The 22,838-nt window shown below is 48.2% G+C and overlaps 2 protein-coding genes across 3 annotated transcripts in view; one reads left to right on the forward strand and one right to left on the reverse strand.

The window, feature by feature from the left end:
- The window catches only part of LOC139308362 (transducin-like enhancer protein 1), a 79,737-nt gene extending 75,964 nt beyond the window's left edge, over positions 1-3,773 (forward strand). The window contains exon 21 of the mRNA XM_070931876.1: positions 3,257-3,773. Coding sequence (XP_070787977.1) covers positions 3,257-3,364 — 108 coding nt within the window. The 3' untranslated portion in view covers positions 3,365-3,773. The remainder of the gene's footprint in view (positions 1-3,256) is intronic.
- Positions 3,774-5,885: 2,112 nt separating this feature from the next.
- Positions 5,886-22,838, reverse strand: part of TLE2 (TLE family member 2, transcriptional corepressor) — a 60,627-nt gene continuing 43,674 nt past the window's right edge. For both annotated transcript variants that reach the window (XM_070944452.1, XM_070944460.1), the window contains 9 exons: positions 19,244-19,367; positions 17,812-17,966; positions 14,767-14,843; positions 13,377-13,626; positions 11,937-12,184; positions 11,050-11,197; positions 10,216-10,366; positions 7,917-7,993; positions 5,886-5,993 (listed from right to left, as the gene is read on the reverse strand). In XM_070944452.1, the coding sequence (XP_070800553.1) occupies positions 5,886-5,993; positions 7,917-7,993; positions 10,216-10,366; positions 11,050-11,197; positions 11,937-12,184; positions 13,377-13,626; positions 14,767-14,843; positions 17,812-17,966; positions 19,244-19,367 (1,338 nt within the window). The remainder of the gene's footprint in view (positions 5,994-7,916; positions 7,994-10,215; positions 10,367-11,049; positions 11,198-11,936; positions 12,185-13,376; positions 13,627-14,766; positions 14,844-17,811; positions 17,967-19,243; positions 19,368-22,838) is intronic.

The following is a 22,838-nucleotide window of genomic DNA, read 5'->3' on the forward strand; positions in this document are numbered from 1 at the left end:
TTGGTTGGCCTACCGGGGGTTGAAAAGCTCAATAAATCGCGTGCTGGCAGGTGTCGCACATTGGCGGTTGTGACGCATATTTTGAGTGACAGGGAGCCGCAGCAGAGGGGTGAAAGAGCCACACGCGGCTCCAGAGCCACAGGTTGCTGACCCGTGAGTTAGACAGTGGCTACAGATAGTCCTTGACTTGCAACAGTGCCATTTAGTGACCGTTCGAAGCAGGGGTGGGTTCTAAAAATTTTTTACTACCGGTTCTGTGGTTCGTGTCTTATTTTGTGGGCGTGGCTTGATGGTCATGTGACAATTCTTTAGGATTTAGCAGAGGTACTGGTCTACCAGGCTTTTAACTGCTTGAAGAGCTGTACCAGTCTACTCATTTGTTTTTTGAGGCACCGGTCTACTCATTTATTTATTTATTTATTTATTTTTGCTTTAATTTATATGCCGCCCTTCTCCGGAGACTCAGGGCAGCTTACAATGCGTTAAGCAATAGCCTTCATACTTTTGTATATTTATACAAAGTCAGCTTATTGCCCCCACAATCCGGGTCCTCATTTTGGAGGTACCGGTCTACTCATTGGTTTTTGGAGGCACCGGTCTACTCATTGGTTTTTCGAGCACCCTGGTCTACCACCACACTGCCTTTTAACACTGATCAGCTGTAGGGCGGCCCTTTGAAGCCCCGCGGCAAGAATTTAAACAGTTTTTTTCCTTCTAGCTGATCAGCTGGGACTCGGGAGGCAGTGAATAGATTGGAAGTGGGGCCAAATAAAAGATAAGAATAACAGGGGGGGCAGGAGGGCCCAGCTCCCGAACAAAGAGAACCGGTTCGGTGATGTCATATCGTCACCACTACCGGCTCGGCGGAACCGGGAGGAACCCACCACTGGTTCAAAGTTACAACGGCGCTGAAAAAAAGTGACACGGCCATTTTTCACAGTTATAACCTTTGTAGCTTTCCTCATGGTCACGTGATTTGCATTCGGATGCGTGACAGCTGACTCATATTTGTGACGGTTGCAGTGTTCCGGGGTCAAGCGATCCTGTTTTGCGACCTTCTGACTGACTGTCAGGCCCGGAAGCCATCTTTGGCATTGGGCCCTCAGGCCTGCCACGGATTAGCAAAAGTCAACGGGGAAGCCAGATTCACTTGACAACCATGTTACTAATTTTAACAACTGCAGTGATTCGCTTTAAGAAAACGTGGCAAGAAAATTCGTAACCTGGGACAAAACTCACTTCACAAATGTCTCAATTAGCAACGTATGTTTTGGGCTCAATTGTGGTCAGACCTATATTTTGTGGGTAGGATGGTGGTAATCATGCCTGTAAAATCAGATGGCTTCAAAGACCGAGAGAAAGTTAGCTTGAGTCTCTTAAACCAGCAGTTGTTTCCCTCCATCCATTTACTCGAATTGAATAAGGGAGGAAGAGAACAAAAGACATCGCCAAAAAAAAGGCCTAAACAAAATTGTTTTGCATCCGACACAAAAGCACAGCCGAATCAAGGTCAATGCCCTGATGTTTTCAATAGTTTGTGGTTTTTGCCGGGAAACAGATCTTGATATTATGGGAAATACTCTGATAATATGCAGAAGAGAACTGGGTGAAAAGTCAAACTATTAACCCTATCATGTGGGTGGGTGGGTGGGTGGGAAGGAAGGGAAAAAAACTTCAAGGAAGAGCAGAGGGAGGGTGAGCGGGTGAAAGGAAAAAGAGGAAGAGAAGGGGAGGGAGGGAGGGAGGGAGGGAAGAAGGAAGGAATGGGAAAGAAGGAGAGGGTGAGAGGAAGGAAGGAAAGGAAAGAAGGAAAAAGAGAAAGAGAAGTGGAGGGAAGGAGGGAGGGAAGAAGGAATGGGAAAGAACTAGAGGGTGGGAAGAAGGAAGGAAGGAAATAAAACCGGAAGAGGGAGTGAGGGGGTGGAAGGAAGAAGGAAAAAAAGGAAGAGATGTAGAGGGAGGGAGGGAGGGAAGAAGGAAGGAATGGGAAAGGAGAGGGTGAGAGGAAGGAAGGGAAGGAAAGAAGGAAAAAGAGAAAGAGAAATGGAGGGAAGGAGGGAGGGAAGAAGGAAGGAATGGGAAAGAAGGAGAGGGTGGGAAGAAGGAAGGAAGGAAAAAAAACCGGAAGAGGGAGTGGGGGGGTGGAAGGAAGAAGGAAAAAGAGGAAGAGATGTAGAGGGAGGGAGGGAGGGAAGAAGGAAGGAATGGGAAAGGAGAGGGTGAGAGGAAGGAAGGGAAGGGAAGAAGGAAAAAGAGAAAAAGAAATGGAGGGAAGGAGGGAGGGAAGAAGGAAGGAAGGAATGGGAAAGAAGGAGAGGGTGGGAAGAAGGAAGGAAGGAAAAAAAACCGGAAGAGGGAGTGGGGGGGTGGAAGGAAGAAGGAAAAAGAGGAAGAGATGTAGAGGGAGGGAGGGAGGGAAGAAAGAAGGAATGGGAAAGGAGAGGGTGAGAGGAAGGAAGGGAAGGAAAGAAGGAAAAAAGAGAAAGAGAAATGGAGGGAAGGAGGGAGGGAAGAAGGAAGGAAGGAATGGGAAAGAAGGAGAGGGTGGGAAGAAGGAAGGAAGGAAAAAAAACCGGAAGAGGGAGTGGGGGGTGGAAGGAAGAAGGAAAAAGAGGAAGAGAAGTGGAGGGAGGGAGGGAGGGAGGGAGGGAAGAAGGAAGGAATGGGAAAAAAGGAGAGGGTGAGAGGAAGGAAGGAAAGGAAAGAAAGAAAAAGAGAAAGAGGGAGGAAAGAAGGAAGGAATGGGAAAGGAGAGGGTGGGAAGAAGGAAGGAAGGGAAAAAAACTGGAAGAGAGAGTGGGGGGAGTGGAAGGAAAAAGGAAAAAGAGGAAGAGAAGTAGAGGGAGGGAGGGAGGGAAGAAGGAAGGAAGGAATGGGAAAGAAGGAGAGGGTGGATGGAAGGAAGGAAGAAATTCCATCTCGGCACCGAGTGCCCAAGCTGGAACGTGCATGCATTTGCGCGCGCCGGAAACCAAAAGACAAGCTGGCTGGTGTGCATGCACGCGCCACCCAGCTGGTGTTCGTGTGCGCAGGAGCACCAGAAACCCAAAAACCAGCTGGCTGGCGTGCATGTGCACGTCGGAAACCAGAAGAGCCGCTGGCGACAGCGCACATGCCCACAGAGAGGGCTCTGCGTGCCACCTCTGCCGCAGGTTCGCCATCACGGCCCTATACCGTTTCAGACAAATTGCGGTCATAAATCGAGACCCACAGCCCTCTCCCTTTGGGTAACCTTCCCTTCTTCCTGTCTCCGCAGTCGAAAGAAACCTCGTCCGTCCTCAGCTGCGACGTTTCCACAGACGATCAATTCATCGTCACCGGATCCGGAGACAAGAAAGCCTCCGTTTACGAAGTCATGTACTGACCAGAATCGCGACGTCGCTGACAGACTGAGAAGGGGCGGCTCGTTGGCGCCCCCCCGTCTCGGTTTTTTTTCCAGCCAAAGAATCCCCTCACAATCCAGGAATGGAAACCAGGGATCCGGAACCCACAACGAGGACGCCGGGTGGGTTGTGGGAAGGCAGCCCCCTCCGTCTTCCACTCAACCTGAGGCTTTCGGCCGAGTTTCATGGTTTCTCGCCAAGTTGTCCTTATCCTGGCATGGTGGGAACAAGGGTTGGCGCTCTCTTTGGTGTGTGTGTGTGCGTGCGTGCGTGAGTGTGCGTGCGCGCAAGTGTGTGTCCACATTGAAATTCCTTTGGAAAAGTTTGTTGTGTATTTTAACCTTTTCTTTTTTAAAAAAGAAAAAAAAATATGAACTTTCAAATAAAGAGATGATGGTGTTTGGGTTACGGGCCCATCTGGATCGCTCCGGTTTTTGTGAGATTCCTTAGTGTGGGGAAAGGGGCGGGGCTTCCCTCGCACGCTGGGGGCCGCCATCTTGACTCGCTTGACCTTTCCGGGGTTTTGTGTGGCTCTGGAAAAAACGCCTGGATTTCTGTGCCTGTTCAGAGGTGCAGGAGAACTGACACTTTTTAGGAAGTTGAGGATGGTAAGAAGGAACACCCATATGGAGAAGATTTTAATCTTTTTTTTTTTTTTAAATGCCTCCAGCGCTTGGGATCACGAGTGCTGATCCTGGAGGGTTCTGTCTATCTCTGTCATATGCCTGTCTATCATCTCTATCATCTTTCTGTCTATCATCTATCATCTAGCTATCATCTATCTATAGTCATTATATCATATTCTATCATTACCTATATCATCTATCTGTCTGTCTATCATCTGTCTATATGTATCATCTATATGTCATCTATCCATTTATCTTGGTCTAGGACGGGGCTCCAACCTTGGCAACTTTAAGACTTGTGGACTTCAATTCCCAGAATTCCTCAGCCAGTATTAATAAATGTCGACTCCCAGAATTCCCCAACCAGCATTAATGGATTAAAGCTCCCAGAATTCCCCAACCAGCATTAATGGACTTCAACTCCCAGAATTCCCCAACCAGCATTAATGAATTTCAATTCCCCAACCAGCATTAATGGACTTCAACTCCCAGAATTCCCCAACCAGCATTAATGGACTTCAACTCCCAGAATTCCCCAACCAGCATTAATGGACTTCAACTCCCAGAATTCCCCAATCAGCATTAATGCATTTCAGCTCCCAGAATTCCCCAACCAGCATTAATGGACTTCAACTCCCAGAATTCCCCAACCAGCATTAGTGGATTCTGGGAGTTGTGGTCCACACAGCTTCAAGTTGCATAAAAGTTTGTTCTTTTTTAAAAAGTTAGTGTCACACAATTTTTACATATTTTTATGTTTATTTTCCCTCTAGTCACATAACGTTTGGAAAGTTCTTTCCATAAACACTTTGAGCTCACAAATTTTTGCACATTATGTTCAAAAGTGCAAAAAGAACATCGGAGGCATGCATCTGTGGTTTTCACGTTGCCGAAAAGCAACACCCATCATCATCTGGGCTACTGGTCTTACTGACCAGGATTTGTGAGAATCGGTGGCCAATGTTAGTGTTGGCTGGATTCTCACCATGTGCTTAACCAGGTCAGTGGTGGAGCTTCTCGTGCGGTCCTGCTAACCTGGTGGGTGTTTGGAAAAGCAGAAGACAAGTTTTAACTTTAAATCAAGGTAATTATGAATCAAATTAATTGGGGTCAGCCAAAGCAGACAGTCAAAAAGTAATAGCCTAGACTGGCCCACTCAGTCCTCCAAGAAAAAGAGAAGGAGCTGCAGAGAGGCGGAACTGTCCAGTCCAGCCCATTTTCAAACTGAAAATAAAAGAGGTTCCAGCAAAAACGTAAATCGTGATCATGTGACCAAGGGGTGCAGCAAACAGCTGTAAATGAGGACCAGGTCAAAAGTAGTTATTGGTCACATGACCACAGGGTTGAGGAAATTGCAACTTCGAAACCAGGTCATAAGTTCCAGGGTCCGTCGTAACTTTGAACTGTCATTAAGTAACCGGTCATAAATCAGGGACTACCTGTAGTTGTACCTGCGAGGCGTAAATGCAGCTCCTTTTTTGCTTGCACCCAAAAATGAAAATATGGACTACAGTATTCAGGTGGTCAGAATGTGGGCGGGGCTCTGCTGAGCCTGATGTGGATTGGCCACTCAGCTTGTCAAACGCAATTTTGAGGCGATCTTCTGGCCCCTTTTGGGGGGGAAATGAGAAGATTTTGGTCCATCAGGGATCTGAAAGGCTCCCCCACCACCACTTGCTTCTTGAGGGGAGAAAAATATCTTCCTGAGACTCAGCTCTTTTAAGTTTCTAGTCCTCATGCGTCTGCAAGGAGGGTTGGAAGCGCAAAGGCCCTTTCGGCACCGCAGTCTCCGAAGCCAGTGGGGGAAAATACATTTTCCCAGAGAACCGAAAGCGTTTGGATCTCCCTCCTAGCCATCCAAAGTGAGGAACGTGGTTCAGTAGACCAGTTCATAAACTGTGGCTTTCTTGTCTCCTGATCCGGTCACAATAAACTTGTCATTAGCTGAGATGTCACAGCTCAGAACTGAGGAAGATTCTTTGGACTGCAAAAGAAAGCAGAGAAATTAAGAGAAGAAACGGACTGATTCTGCCGATGTTCAACTGGGAAACTCGCCAGATTTTCACAAGATACCTTGCTTGGCAACGCCAATTATTGGTGTCTTCTTTTGGCAACCTAGAACTCACCTTCTCCTAGTGACTGGCCCAAAGTCACTCAGGGCCAAGGCAGAACTCACTGCTTCCCAGCTTGTAGCTTAGTATGTTAATGACTAGACAAAGATCTTAAATAGAGAAGAAACCAATCACCAGGAGAAGGTGAGTTCTAGTCCTGTCGTCAGTATGAAAGCTATCTGAATGACTGTGAGCCAATCACCAGCAGACACTGAGTTCTAGTCCCCAATTAGGCATGAAAACCAGCTAGGTGACTGAGCCAATCACTAGGAGATGGGGAATTCTAGTCCTGCGCCTTAAGCACGAAATCTGGCTGGGTGACTTTGGACCAATCACCAGGAGATGTGAGTTCTAGTCCCATCTTTGACATGAAAGCCATATGGGTGACTTTGGGCCAATCACCAGGAATTGGTGAGTTCTAGTCCCACTTTAGGCATGAACGAGAGCTGGGTGACTTTGGGCCGACCAGGAGTCAGTGAGTTCTAGTCCCACCTTAGGCATGAACGAGAGCTGGGTGACTTTGGGCCGACCAGGAGTCAGTGAGTTCTAGTCCCACCTTAGGCATGAACGAGAGCTGGGTGACTTTGGGCCGACCAGGAGTCAGTGAGTTCTAGTCCCACCTTAGGCATGAATGAGAGCTGGGTGACTTTGGGCCGACCAGGAGTCGGTGAGTTCTAGTCCCACCTCAGACATGAAAGCCAGCTGGGTAACTTTGGGTCATTCCCTCTCTCTCAGCCCAACTCACAGGGTTGTTATTACAGGAAAGTAGGAGGAGGGAGGAGCATTAAATAAATCAGTCACCTTGATTTGGGATACAAATAATTTAATTAAATTAAGTAGTTAAATTAAATTAAATTAAATAATTAAATTAAATTGATAGCATATCCATGGTTAGGCCAAGGATGCCTGAATATTAGTGCTGAAGGAGGAGTCCCGTCTTCTATGAGTCTGTAGAGTTTCTTAGTCCCAAATGTGCTTTTTTTCAGGAGACAACTGAACTTTCTTGTTTTTTCTTTTGAAGACGTTTTGCTTCTCCTCCAAGAAGCTTCTTCGGCTCTGACCGGATGGTGGGGAATGGAAGGATTTATATTCCTTGCAGACAGCTGGACGTTTGCATCCTTTTTGAGAGAGTCGTTGAGGCCACTTGGAGGTTTCTCTGTGTCCTCAGGGTCACCTGAGTGATGCTCCTGGTTCCTGTAGTCTGCAATTTTTTTTCCTCTGGAAATCCATTCCTACTCTATTCAAAGGGGGTTCATCCCAAATTGTATAGCTAAAAGTCTGTAAATATTCTCAGTCATCCAGGTCATGGTTCTCCCAAATTTTTGTGTGATCATCACCCTTTGTGACCTTCCCAGCTGCAGCTTCCCAGATAAATTGCAGACTACAGGAACCATTTGCACCACTCAGGTGACCCTGAGAACACAGGTAAACCTCCAAGTGCTTCAAGGACCCTCTCAAAGGCTGCAAATGACCAGCTGTCTGCAAGGAGAATAAATCCTTCCATTCCCCACCAATCCTGTCAGAGCTGAAGAAGCTTCTTGGAGAAGAAGCGAAACGTCTCCAAAAGAAAAAAAAAACAGAAAGTCCAGTTGCCTCCAGAAAAAGCACCTTTGGGACATGTCTTCTACGGTAGCTCTAACAAGCGAGCCAAACTGCAACCTGGGTCCTCTTAAAAACCCAACTTGGCTGAATCGTACGGGTCTCCTTTCCATCCAGAAATCCCCAGAATCATTTTGTATTTTCTGCAGAGAGTGAAAATTTCAGCCAGCAGCTGTGCAACCCTCAATCTCCATTACCTGAAAGATGCTGGCACCGTAGGGAGCCCGCCACGCGTTAAGTAGATTATCTTTGCCGGTGCTGATAAACCATTTGCCTGCAGCGAGAGAGGAGAGGAAAAAACAGAGAAGGGATCCGGTCTGGGTGCACGAAAATTACAGATGCTAAGCGAGAGAGAGAGAGCGCCTTCTGAGGTCCCGGGAGCCATTTAAGGGCCCTCGATCAGGGGTGGGCTTCAAAAATTTTAGTAAGAGGTTCTTTGCCCGGTTGCTGGGTGGGCGTGGCCATGGTGGGCGTGGCCACCACAACGGGGAGGGGGGGTATTTTTGCCCTCCCCAGGCTCCAGAGGGCATGCACGGAGCCTCCAGGAGGGCAAAAACGGCCTCCCCAGGTTCCTGGAAGGCCCTCGGGAGGCCGGAAACAGGCCCATTTTTCCCAAACTTCCGGTAGGCCCATTTTTCGCCCTCTTTGAGCCTCCATGCATGCCCTGCACTTTCCTGCATCCAAAAACCTCCATTCAAAATGGGCTGCATGGGGACTCCTGGGAGGGGTGGGGTAGGGTAGGTGGGGCGGGGTGGGGTGGGGCGGGGCCAGCCAGGAGTGGGATTTGGGGGTTCTCCGAACTGCACAGCATCTTAGCTAGAGGTTCTCCCGAACCCCTGCGAACCCCCAGCGGCCCACCCCTGCCCTCGATGTACAATCATCCATTTAGTGACCGCTTGAAGTTCCAAGTGTCAGAGTCCCAAGTAATAACTCCATTGAAAGCAGAACTCCGAGGCAGGCATAATTCCCCGAAGAACAGTTTTATTGGAGATATCATATTGGCACAAACGGGTGAAACCCGACTCTGAAAGTTCCCGCGGGTTTCCCCGGATTTAAAAGTGAAAGTTCCGCCTTTCCCCAAATCTTCCGTCACATTGGGGCGCTCACATTGCAGCACTCGTCAAAAGGGCCCAGCAGAGATTATGCTACCGGAGACTTCTCAGGAAACAACAACTGAATGAAAAATTGCCGGTGACTTTTTACCGCTGCACTATAGAGAGTATTTTAACTTACTGCACCTGTGTATGGTTTGCCAATTGCACAGTGGCAGATAGGACAGCACTCCAGAGGGTTTAACGCAGTGGTGGGTTGCTCCTGGTTCGCACCGGTTCACAAGAACCAGTAGTAAAAATTTGTAGTAGTTCGGAGAACCGGTAATAACATTGGCTGGCCACGCCCCTGAACCAGTCCCCGGCCCGGTCACCGCTCACTTACTCCGCCCACCTCATCAGAGCCTTTTTTTTTTCTTTTTTTACTTTTAAAAGCATTTTTTCTACAACCTTTTCGGCCGAAGAAGTTGCAGAAAAAAAAAAATGCCTTTAAAAGCCTCTGGCGGTCCCAGCTGAGTTGCCTGATCGTCAGAGGCTTCTAAAAGCATTTTTTCCTGCAACCTCTTAAGGTTGTAGAAAAAAATGCTTTTAAAAGTAAAAAAAAAAAAGTTGGCTACACCCACCCAGTCACATTACCCCGCCCCACCAAGCCACACATAAAAAATAAGCCACGCCCACAGAACCGGTAGTAAAAAAATTTAGAACCCACCCCTGGTTTAACGCCATTGCCCAGAGGATTATTGGTTGCCCTCTCCCCTCCTTGGAAGAGCTTTATGGCTCCTGCTGCCTTAAGAAAGTTCAAAACGTTCTTAAAGATCCATCTCATCCTGGATCTCACCCTTTTATTTGAACTATTACTATCTGGCAGACGGTACAGGATAATGAAAACGAGGACAAATAGGCTGAAAAACAGCTTCTATCCCAGAGCAGTAACTATACTGAATTCTACTGTATAGTGTAATATTTATGTTGCTAAGTGAATAATTTGTTCACTGAATTTTGTCATTTTTTACAATTTTTTTTCTTGCCGCATTTGTTAAATGAATCACTGCGGTTGTTAAATTAGTAAAATGGCCGTTAAGTGAATCTGGCTTCCCCACGGACTTGGCTTGTCAGAAGGTCGCAAAAAGGAAACATATGACTCAGGGACACCGCAACTGTCATAAATATGGGTTAGTTGCCAAGCATGCAAATGTAATTGATGTGACCATGGGGAGGCTGCAACAGTCATGTGAAAAATGCTCCTCAGTCACTTTTTTCAGTTGTAACTTCAAACGGTCACTAAGTGAATTGTTGGAAGTCAAGGACCACCTGTACTTTCCTGCATTTTATTGTGATGTGTGACTGTGACTTGGCTAAGCGGGTTGTGCGAATGCAACCAGGGTGATGACAGATGGGATTCGTAAGTTCCACCAGCTGCCTCGTCTTTCTTACCCACACAACCTACCACAGGAAGCGAACTTCAGGGAGAGGACGCAGCTCTCGTGAAGGTGCAGCTGGTACTTCTCTGATTTCGTCACATGGAGAATTTCCACGTTGCTGCTCTCCATCCCGACCGCCAGCCACTCTCCCGTGGGGCAGTAGCCCAGGGAGAAGATCTGGAGGGAAAGGAGGGAGATGGGTGAGAAGGAAGGAAGGAAGGAAGGAAGGAAGGAAGGAAGGAAGGAAGGAAGGAAGGAAGGAAGGAAGGAAGGAAGGAAGAAGAAAGAAAGAGAAAGAGAGAGAAAGGAAGAAGGAAGGAAGGAAGGAAGGAAACAAGAAGAAAGGAAACAAGAAAAAAGGAAACAAGAAAAAAGAAGGAAGGAAGGGAAAGTGAGAGAGAAAAAAAGAAACAGATCGAGAAAGAAAGAAAAATAAAGAAGAAAGGAAAAAGGAAGGAAGGAGAGAGAGAGAAAGAAGGAAGGAAGGAAGGAGAGAAGAAGAAAGGAAAAATGAAATAAGGAAGGAACGGAGAGAGAGAGAGAGAGAAAGAAAGAAAGAAAGAGAAAGAAGAAAGGAAAAAGGAAGGAAGAAAGAAAGAAAGAAGAAAAAGAAAGAAAGAAAGAAAGAAAGAAAGAAAGAAAGAAAGAAAGAAAGAAAGAAAGAAAGAAAGAAAGAAAGAAAGAAAGAAAGAAAGTGATGGAGTTGTCAGTCCCATTGTGATAGCTAAATGAGGATCACCGGTTTGTCCAATATCGGTGTACCAAAATCCCGCTCCTTCCCAGGGCTGATTGGTTGCCACCGCTGATCCCACCCACTCAAAGGCTGTCCATCAAAAGACTCCACCCTTTCCCCAGCTGACCTGCGAGGTGAAGTCATGTTGTTGCAGCTGCCGGCCTTCGCGGAGGTCCCAGCACCGGACGGTGTTGTCCAAACCGCCGGTCCAAAGTTTGGTGCCATAATTGGAGATATCAATGCAGCTCGCCCCGTCCGTGTGACCTTGGAACTGCCTGCAAAGGGTGACAATGGTTATGAATGTGAAAACTGGCCATGAGTCACTTTTTTCAGCATTGTCGCAACTTTGGACCGTCACTAAACGAATGGTTGTATGTCGAGGACTACCGGTAAGGCTGCCTGCGTTCCCTCCTCAGCGTTCAGAACTAGCATCCTGCCGCTAAACTTCTAAAATTATCTTGGGAAATACCAGATTAGATGTTAGGATATGGTTTGAGCCTAACTATGTTGTCCAGGCAATATATGTGTACTGTAACTTTAATCTGTAAATGTATTATGTGACTTTAATGCTGAGTCATGCTGTAATTAGATAATGACTGGTTGTGAGAGTATTTAAGCAAGGTATTGTAACATGTTCAGTTGCTGCTATGATATGCTGCCATTGTGTATGGAGCTGATGTGATAAGCTATCATTGAGAGGAGTTGTTATCTGTAATCATCGTTGGATGGATCTGCAACCATCGTGGTTTGTGAACCAGAGTGAGTTTGTTATTCTAACCAACTACTGTTTGTTGAGTAAGAAGATATCTGTAACTCCTGGACTGATTTAACTGGCAAAGACTTGGAATTTGTTTAAAGACTATGAGACTGTTATTTCTACTATAAAGTAAGCTTTTGATAAACCAGTTTGCATAACTCTTATTCATTGCTCTCAGCAACGTTTCCTTGTGCATACACTCTGCTGGTTGGTAACACAACAACAATATCCTTAACATTAGACATCATGGCTCTCACCTAACCATGGTTTGGTTCTGCAAATCCCAGACCACGATGTTGCCGTCGCTGCAGCAGGAGAAGCAGACTTTGGCGTCGGGGCTGATGGCCAGAGCGTAGCAGGCCGGGGCGGAGGAGGTCAGCTCGGCCTTGATCCGGGGCGTGGGGGCCGCCAAATCCCAGATGGACAAGGTACTGGCCTCGCCCCCAACGATGAGGCTGCGGCTGTCGGGAAGTAGCTTGCAGGATCGGATGTAATTATCTCGATTCTGGGGGGAGAGAAAGGTGGAAAGTTATATTATAAACCCCATAGCCTAGCTTCCCACCATCCTAACCTCTGGCATCTCTCAAATCCCGTTCAAAATACCTTTACACTGCTAAGGACTAGAAACTTGGCAAGCTTTTTTTTAAAGGGAAAGCACTGGAGGAAGCTGATTTTACAGAATAACGGAAGTCGGAAGGGACCTTGGAGGTCTTTTTAGTCCAACCCACTGCTCGAGCAAGTGTGAATCTATACCAGTGTTTTTCAAACTTGGCGGCTTGGGAGATGCACGGACTTCACTTCCCAGAATTTTATGCTGGCTGGGGAATTCTGGGAGTTTTAAAAACCACACGTCTTCAGGCTGCCGAGGTTGAGAAACATTGTTATGGCATTCTGGAGAAACAGCTCTCCAATCGCATATTGAGGATAGGATAGGATAGGATAGGATAGGATAGGATAGGATAGGATAGGATAGGATAGGATAGGATAGGATAGGATAGGATAGGATAGGATAGAAAATATGGAATCGAATGGAATGGAATGGAATGGAATGGAAAAAATAGGAATAACCAAGTTGGAAGGGACCCAGGAGGTTTTTTAGTCAAACCCCTTGCTCAGGCAGGAAACCCTACACCACTTCAGACAAATGGTTGTCCAATCTCTTCCTTAAAAACTTCCTGAAAACTTTCTTCTTAAAAAACTGAGGGCAGGACAAGAAGCAATGGATGGAAACTAACGAAGGAGAGAAGCAACCTAGAACTAAGGAGAAATTTCCTGACAGTGAGAACAATTAACCAGTGGAACAACTTGCCACCAGAAGTTGTAAATGCACCAACACTGGAAATTTTTAAGATGTTGGATAGCCATTTGTCTGAAGTGATGTAGGGTTTCCTGTCTAAGCAGGGGGTTGGACTAGAAGACCTCCAAGGTCCCTTCCAACTCTGTCTCTTCTCTGTTAAGTGCTGTATGAGTACAGCTGCTACTTGATACGGAAAACTTGAATCCTGAAAACCAAAGAAAATATCAAGGGAGCGATCCCATTTTCGAGCCAAAACTCAGTCGAAACTTTATTATCCTTGCCTGAAGGATAACAAAACCTTCTTAGATCAAATCACCCAGACGTGCAAAATAATGGTGCATATGATAACAACAGCAGCGGATTTTCAGACCGCCGTAAAAAGAATCTTCCTTGTACGTACCAGGCAGTCCAGCTGCGCCACGGGGGTCTTGGTGCCCGGCTGCCCCACGTCCCAGACCTTGACGCAGCCTTTGCCCCCCGTGTAGACGTGCTGGGTGGAATTGCTGATGGTGACGGCACAAACCACCTCGCCGTGGGAGAGCGTGTGGAGCTGGCGGGCGTGGCGGGGGATGCCGGAGCCGATCAGGGCGTCGGGAGGGAAGGGCACCGGCTGCATCTGCCCGTCAGCGCTTACGTGGAAGGAATAGGCCCTGTCAGGATCAGAGAATTAACTGCTATTACAAGCTAGTCCTCGGACTTACGACCACAACTGAGCCCAAAATGGATGTGTGCCTAAGCGAGATAATTGCTAAGGCAGAGGTCTTCAAACATGGCAGCTTTAAGACTCGTGGACTTCAACTCCCAGAATTCTCCAGCCAGCATAGCATAGCATAGCTGGCTGGAGAATTCTGGGAGTTGAAGTCCACGAGTCTTAAAGCTGCCATATTTGAAGACCTCTGTGCTAAGGGAACCTCGCCCCATTTTACGACCTTTCTTGCCACAGTTGTTAAGTGAATCAAGGCAGGTGTTAAGTGAGTAACACAGTGGTTACATGAATCTGGCTTCCCCCTTGTCAGAAGCTCGCAAAAGGGGATCGCGGGACTCCGGGACACTGCAACCGTCATAAATATGAGCCAGTGGCCAAGCGTCTGAATTTTGAGCACGTGACGATGGGGATGCTGCAAACGTCGTAACTGTAAAACGGTCATAAATCACATTTTTTCAGTGCTGTTGTAACTGCTGTAAGCAGTGGTGGGTTTCAAATATTTTTAATACTGGTTCTGTGGGCGTGGCTTGGTGGGCGTGGCTTGGTGGGTGTGGCAGGGGAAGAATATTGTAAAATCTCCATTCCCACCCCACTCCAGGGAAAAGATACTGCAAAATCTCCATTTCCTCCCGATCAGCTGGGACTCGGGAGGCAGAGAATAGATGGGGGCAGGGCCAGTCAGAATTTTTACTACCGGTTCTCCGAACTACTCAAAATTTCCGCTACCAGTTCTCCAGAACTGGTCAGAACCTGCTGAAACCCACCTCTGGCTGAAAGTCAAGGACTCCGTGTACTTGTATTTCTTGTTTTACTGATAAAAGGCTGCCTGATCGAAAGACTCTGGAGATCCCTATCCTAAATCTCACAAAAATTAATCAATGTTACGTTATTATTTTAATGTTTTAATGTCTTTTATCTTTTTGGTTTTATTGGTGGTAAACCTTCTAGAGTTGCCTCTGGGCAAGATAGAAATAAGCACAGAAGGAAATAAATAAAATAGATAAAATCCTGCCCAGGCTTGCAATCACCGAGAAAAATCACAATATTTTTTTTTCCCTCCTCCCAACCAGGAAATCTGACTTACGGCTTGCTGCTGGAAATAGCAGGGAGGGAGGCCGAGGGGGGCGATCCCCGCAAATGTGGGTGCGATTCAAAAGCCACCTGGGGAAACCAAGGAAGGAATCAGGGATCAGCTGGGACTCGTGATGAAAATCTGTTTCAGATTTGGAAGTTTTCCAGTTTAACGCTCAGCTTTGATGCTGTAGAAACGACTAGTGCAGGCTCAGTACGGAAAACTACAAAATTTATATATTGACAAAGCACCAATCCACTACAATACAATCCTCCCTGTTCTTCCTTAATTCGTCCCCTCAGCCTACCAATGTGAACACTCACCCAAGCAGAAAGACAAGAGGCGTAAATCAAATGGATTAATACACTCAAAACCATGAGGACTAGGGCCTCGCATCTTCCTTAAAAGAAGAAGCAAAAGGCCTCGGTTTGATGTTATATCGCAGTGTTTTTTTCAAACTTGGCCACTTTAAGATGGGTGTGGACTTCAACGCTCTGTACATGGGGCTCCCCTTGAGGAGCACTCGGAGGCTCCAACTGGCGCAGAGTGCGGCCGCGCGGGTGGTGACGGGAGCGACGTGGCACTCCCATGTAACACCTGTCCTGCGCGAGCTGCACTGGCTCCCGGTGGTCTTCCAAGTGCGCTTCAAGGTTTTGGTTATCACCTTTAGAGCGCTCCATGGCTTAGGACCTGGTTATTTACGGGACCGTCTGCTACCACCAATAGCCTCCCACCGACCAGTACGCTCCCATAGAGAGGGGCTCCTCCAGGTGCCGTCGGCCAAACAATGTCAACTGGCGGCCCCCAGGGGGAGACCCTTCTCTGTGGGGGCACCTACTATCTGGAACGAGCTCCCCCCGGAGATACGGAGGATCCCGGATCTGCGTACCTTCCGTCGCGCGCTTAAGACCTTCCTATTTCACCAAGCCGGCCTGACCTAAGTCTTTCCCCTTTTTAAATGGAAATTTTAAATCTGGTTTTAAATTAGTGGGGTTTTAAATTTGTTCAGCCAAATTATTTAATTCGTTTTAATCTATTTTAAATTTTGTATTTATATGTTTTATTCCATGGCTGTTCACCACCCTGAGTCCTTCGGGAGTAGGGCGGTATATAAATTCAATAAATAAATAAAAAAATAAAATAAAACGCCCAGAATCCCTCAGCCAGCTCCGTTAGCCATTATTCTGAGGCGCCCGCTACTTTCCTGTCTCCGAGTTGTAAAGTTGAAGGGAACAAGAAAGATCATCGAGTCCACCCCAGTGGTGGGTTTCACTTACTTTTGCTACCGGTTTGCTCGTGCGCATATACTTGCTTCGCTTGCGCCTGAGCACATACGCAGAGCGTATTTGATGACTTCCTGACAGGTGGGCGGAGCCTCCCGCCACAGCTACTATTGGTTCTCCTGAACCGGTGCAAACTGGGAGCCACCCACCACTGGTCCACCCCTCCTCGTGCTGAAGGGCCTTGGCCACTTGAAAACTTGTGGACTTCAATTCCCAGAATTCCCCAGTCAGCCCTGCTAGGCATTATTCTGAGACGCCTGCTACTTTGCCCTGTTTCGGGAATTATAAAGTAGAAGGGAACACTAAGAATCATAAAGTCATCCCTTTAAGTGATGTCCCGGTGCCTGGAGACTGTACGGATCTGGATGAGACTCAGGCTCAACCCATCCAAGACCGAGTGGCTGTGGTTTCCGACATCCCAATATAGTCAGTTGGTGCCATCACTGACTATTGGAGGCGAGTCATTGGCCCACACGGAGAGGGCTCGCAACTTGGGGGTCCTCCTGGACTCACAGCTGTCTTTAGAAGGGCACTTGACGGCTGTGGCCGGGAGGGCGTTTTATCAGGTTCACCTGATTCGCCAGTTGCGTCCCTTTCTGGATTGGGACTTGTTAAATACGGTCACTCATGCCCTCGTCACTTCCCGCCTGGACTACTGCAATGCTCTCTACATGGGGCTCCCCTTGAGGAGCATCTGGAGGCTCCAGCTGGTCCAGAATGCAGCCACGCGGGTGGTTATGGGAACGATGGGGTGCTCCCATGTGACCCCCCCTCCTGCGCGAGCTGCACTGGCTCCCAGTGGTCTTCTGGGTGCGCTTCAAGGTTCTGGTTATTACCTTTAGAGCGCTCCATGGCTTAGGACCAGGATATCTACGAGACTACCTTCTGCCACCAGTGGCCTCTCACTGACCAGTACGCTCCCATAGAGAGGGGCTCCTCAGGGTGCCGTCAGCCAAACAATGTCGACTGGCGGCCCCCAGGGGGAGAGCCTTCTCTGTGGGGGCACCCGTCATCTGGAACGAGCTCCCCCCGGAGATACAGAGGATCCCGGACCTGCGTGCTTTCTGCCGTACCATCAAAACATTTCTTTTCCAGCAGGCCAGCCTGGCCTAACCTCTCTTTTAAACTTTTTAAACTTTTTAAAATTCTTAAATTTTAAATTTGTCTTATAAATTAGGGTGTTTTAAATTTCGTTTTTCGGGCCAATTATTTAATTGTATTTTAATGGTTTTTAACATTTGTATTATATGTATTTTATTTGGCTGTTCACCGCTCTGAATCCTTCGGGAGTAGGGCGGTATACAAATTCTAATAATAATAATAATAATAATAATAATAATAATAATAATAATAATAATAATAATAATAATAATAATAATTATAATTATAATTATAATTATAATTATAATTATAATTATAATTATAATTATAATTATAATTATAATTATAATTATAATTATAATTATAATTATAATTATAATTATAATTATAATTATAATTATAATCCCTTCCCGTGGCGAAGGGGCCAGCAAAGATCATCAATACTCCCCCATGCCGGTTGAGGAATTCTGGGAGTTGAAGTCTTAAAATTGCCCATTTCTTTTGGTACATTATTCTGAGGCACCTGCTACCTCTGGACTGGGGAATGGCCACTGGCTATTTTTCTTCTCGCAGATGAATGGTTGTCAGATAATTTGACCTAACTGGGTTTCATCTCAGTCTCCCCCCCTCCCTTTTTTAAAAACCCAATTCGGAAGACTGCCCCGATGCTCACCAGAGGAGACCGTCCGTATCCTCCGGGGCCTGCAGAAAGATGGATGCTGATATAGGAACTCGGTGCAGACAATTCACCGTTGAGAGTAGCGTGAGGCATCACCCCAAAGGACGATCCAAAATGGCTGGTGAAAGAATTCATTGGACTCCGCAAGGCTGTTTTTAGAGAGAAAGGAAAAAGAAGAGGTTTGTTCCTTTCAGCGAAACAGAATACAGGTAGTCCTCGTCTTACGACCGCAATTGAGCCCCCAAAATTCCGTTGCTAAGCAAGACAGTTGTTAAGTGAGTTTTGCCCCGTTTTACAACCTTTTTTGGTCACCAGAGGTGGGCTTCACAAAATTTAACAACCAATTTGCCCAGCACTGAAAATGTGGGTCCGCGGGTCCTTCCATGCATGCACTTTGCTCACGCATGTGGCTTGCACACATGCACTCGGCTTAAAAAACATGGCTAAATAGGATGGCATACTGTTGGGGTGGGCGGGCGGGGCGGGCCACCCACAGGTCGCTACTACCGGTTCGCCCAATCTGATCCGAACCGGCTGAATCCCACCGCTTGTCACACATGTTAATCACTGCAGTTGCTCATACAATAACCCCGTTGTTAAGCGAATATGGCTTCCCCATTGACGTCTCTTGTCAGAAAGTTCGCAAAAGCGGATCGCGTGACCCCGGGGACACTGCAACCATCGTAAATATGAGTCAGTTGCCAAGCATCTGTGTTGAGCACGGGGATGCTGTAATGGTCGTAAGAGTGAAAAATGATCATCGGTCACTTTTTCGGTGACATTGTAAACTTCAGTCACTAAACAAATGGTTGTAAGTCAGAGAAAACTACCTGGACATTTAAGCAACTTCTGAGCATGCCAAGAGTTCTGCAGGAGTCAAAAAAGGTTGCATGTTCTCACATCAGGGACCCCACCACCAGTGGCTAGAAGGAGGAAGCATTTTGGGGGAGGGAGCAATGGGGAGGGAGGCCCATTCAGTGGTGGGATTCAAATAATTTAACAACTGTTTCTCTGCACTAATGACCGGCTGAGTGGGCGTGGTCATGGTGGGCGGAGCCAGGGGGTGTGCCAGGCACCCCCCTGGGAGCAAAAATGGGCTGCGGGGGGATCGCCCCGCTCCCCCGTCCCTCGTTTTGGGCCTAGTAGGCCTTCCTGCAGCCTCCTGGGAGCAAAAACAGGGCACGTGGGGACTCCTGGAAAGGCTGGTGCCGGGCCAGCCAGCAATTTAACAACCGGGTCTCCCGAACCAGCCCGAACCGGCTGAATCCCACCACTGGGCCCATCCCACCCACCCTAAAATTTACCCAGCTCAGGGTACAGCAAATGCCATCCTTATTCCGATGACCTTGGCAAACAGCAAGATTGATATACAGAGACCGGCAGAAATTACTGAAGCAGAAAGCGAGAAATTAAATCAATGACTCACTGATAACATCGGTGGTGGATGGTTTTGCAATCTGTGGCACGTAACTCGAGCCGGGCCGGGGAGTGAGTATTTCGGAGACTGGAGACAAGCTGGCTGATTTGCAAGGAGCTGGATTGGTTTCATTCTGGAAAGAAAGGGTTAATTTAAATACTGAAGTGCGCCAAAGGTTTTATCAGTTCGTTTGATGGAACTTCCAGGATCTATGATAGTCTACCTGAATGGGACAGATTATGGAGGGGGGTGTCTTACCTTTCTATCCTGATTGAATTATTTTATTGTCACTTTTGGGAACAGGACTTGGGGACTTTGACCCCCAGAATTCCCCAGCCAGCATTTGTGGATTTGAAATCCCAGAATTTCCCAGCCTGCATTTATGGACTTCAACTCCCAGCATTCCTTAGCCCACATTTTTGGACTTCACCTTCCAGAATTCCCCAGTCACCACGTGGACTTCAACTCCCAGAATTCCTCAGCGATCATGTTTTCCAAATTTGGCAATCCGTTGAAGTGTGGATTTCAATTTTCCGCAATGCTAGCTGGGGGATTCTGGGAGTTGAAGTCCACACGTTGACTGGAGAAATCTGGAAGCTGAAGTCCACAAATGCTGGCTAAGGAATGCTGGGAATTGAAGTTTACAAATGCTGGCTGAGGAATTCTGGGAGTTGAAGTCCATCATCGATGCTGACTAAGGAACTGGCTAGCTGAACCGCTGATTTTTATAGTCCTCCTGCCACCTGCTGCACCCTGGATAGATTAGAACCAGGCTGGGAATGATGGGACCTGAAGTCTAGAGTGCCAGATTGGGGAGAAACATGCCTTGAAAAGAGGAAACACCCCACAGTCTACATTCCTTCTATCGAACCCCATTCTGTTGGTCCCGCACCGCAGGACTGTTTTTTTTAATTCAGGGGAAATTTATTCCCAATCCCATCTTTGCCTCCTTGTCTTGGCTGGGACTGATGGGTTAGGCAGCCCAATCGACGCCGCTCTATTTTCCCACCGCTCCCAAGGTTTACAACTGCTGCAATCTTGCCAGCAGCCATCGATCGAATCTGCACAGCGGGGATGCGGCTCTGAGTGCGTATTTGATCCCTGTGCTGCCCTCTCAAAAGTGCCTCCAGGTCAGCAGCGCCCACCGCTCAACGTCTTTCAGTATCAATCAGCTTCCGAGAGGTGTAGTAAGCGCAGGGTTAGAGCTTCCCCTTCCGCATTCCACTGGAGCAGGATGGCCCCAGAGGTGTAATGATGGTATTCAGCCGGTTCTATCTGGTTCGAACAAACTGGTAGAGGCAGCTGCGGGTGGCTCCACCCACCCGCCCAGATTTATTTATTTATTTATTTATTTATTCAAATTTCTATACCGCCCTTCTCCTTTCGGACTCAGGGCGGTGAACAGCCAAGATAGAAACATCTATACAAAACATCACAGTTTAAAAATAAAGTTAAAATAATTTATAATTTGGCCCATAATTTAAAACTTGTCAATTAAAATCAATATTAAAATTTTAAAAACTAACCCTAAAATCAAGACAGACCGGCTAACTGGAAAAAATGAGTTTTTAGGGCCCGACGAAAAATCCGAAGGTCGGAGATCACTCGTATCTCTGGGGGTAGATTGTTCCATAGGGTAGGTGCCACCACAGAGAAGGCTCTCCTCCTGGGGGTCGTCAGCCGGCATTGTCTGGCCGATGGCACCCTGAGGAGGCCCTCTCTGTGGGAGCGAACCGGCCGGTGGGAGGCTATTGGTGGCAGAAGGCGGTCCCGTAAGTACCCTGGCCCTAAGCCATGGAGCGCTTTAAAGGTGATCACCAACACCTTGAAGCGCACCCGGAAGTCCACCGGAAGCCAATGCAGCTCGCGCAGGAGAGGAGTCACATGGGAGCGCCCCGTCGCTCCCATAATCCCCCGCGCAGCCGCATTCTGCACCAGTTGGAGCCTCCGGGTGTACCCCAAGGGGAGCCCCATGTAGAGAGCGTTACAATAGTCCAGACGAGAAGTGACGAGTGCTTGAGTGACCGTGCGTAGGGAGTCCCGGTCCAGAAAGGGGCGCAACTGGCGTATCAGGCGAACCTGACAAAAAGCCCCCCTGGCCACGGCTGTCATATGCCCTTCTAAAGACAGCCGCGCATCCAGGAGGACACCCAAGTTGCGGGCCCTCTCCGTGGGGGCCAATGATTCGCCCCCAATAACCAGCGATGGCATCAGCTGGCTATACCGGGACGCCGGCAGCCACAGCCACTCAGTCTTGGAAGGGTTGAGTCGAAGCCTGTTTCTCCCCATCCAGACCCGCACGGCCTCCAGGCACTGGGACATCACTTCCAAGGCATCATTGGGATGGTCTGGGGTGGAAATGTACAGCTGAGTATCATCAGCGTACTGATGGAACTCCACCCCAAAACCACGGATGATCTCACCCAGCGGCTTCACATAAATGTTGAACAGGAGGGGCGAGAGGACCGACCCTTGCGGCACCCCACAAACAAGGCGCCTTGGGGTCGACCGCTGCCCCCCTGTCAACACGGATTGCGACCGGTCGGAGAGATAGGAGGAGAACCACCGCAAAACGGTGCCCCCCACTCCCAGTCCCTCCAGCCGGAGCAACATGATACCATGGTCGATGGTATCAAAAGCCGCTGAGAGGTCTAATAGGACCAGGATAGAGGAAGAACCCCTATCCCGGGCCCTCCAGAGATCATCCACCAATGCGACCAATGCCGTTTCCGTGCTGTACCCAGGTCTGAAGCCAGACTGGAGTGGATCCAGATAGACAGCTTCATCCAGGTACCGGGGAAGCTGTCGCGCCACCACACTCTCAACAACCTTCGCAATAAAGCGAAGGTTGGAGACTGGACGATAGTTAGCCAAAACAGCCGGATCCAGGGATGGCTTCTTGAGGAGAGGCCTCACCACCGCCTCTTTCAAGGCAGGCGGCAGGACACCCTCACTCAAAGAAGCGTTAATAATCCCCTGGAGCCAGCCTCGTGTAACCTCCCGGGAAGCCAGCACCAACCAGGAGGGACACGGGTCCAATAAACATGTGGTTGCGTTCAGCCACCCCAAGATCCTGTCCATGTCCTCGGGAGCCACAGGATCGAACTCCTCCCAGATAACACTCTCAAGGCCTGCCTCAGTCATCTCGTCTGAACTAACCCAGTCGGCGGCCAAGTCTTCCCGAATCTGAGTTATTTTATCATCCAGATACTGTACAAAATCCTCAGCTCGGCCCTGCAAGGGGTCCTCCCGCGCTCCCAGATGGAGGAGGGAGCGGGTCACCCTAAACAGGGCGGCTGGGCGGTTATCTGATGACGCGATAAGAGCGGCAAAATAACTGATGTAATCACATCCCATTTATCCAAGGTTTTGACGCTCTGTGCATGCGTGGAAGGCCCCTGCGCCAGTGGTGGGTTGCCCCCGGTTTGCACCGGTTCTATAGAACCAGTAGTAAAACCAGCGGGAGGCTCCGCCCACTGACCCTGACATCATCAAAACGCTTCTGTGCATGCGCAGAAGCTTCTGTGCTTACGCAGAAGCTTCTGTGCTTACGCAGAAGCTTCTGTGCTTGCGCAGAACAGCGTGCACAAGCGAAGAGAGAGCA

Source organism: Pituophis catenifer, unplaced genomic scaffold, assembly GCF_029215685.1.
Source record: "Pituophis catenifer annectens isolate HBS135680 unplaced genomic scaffold, rPitCat1.0.hap2 SCAF_1, whole genome shotgun sequence".
Classification (NCBI taxonomy): domain Eukaryota; kingdom Metazoa; phylum Chordata; class Lepidosauria; order Squamata; family Colubridae; genus Pituophis; species Pituophis catenifer.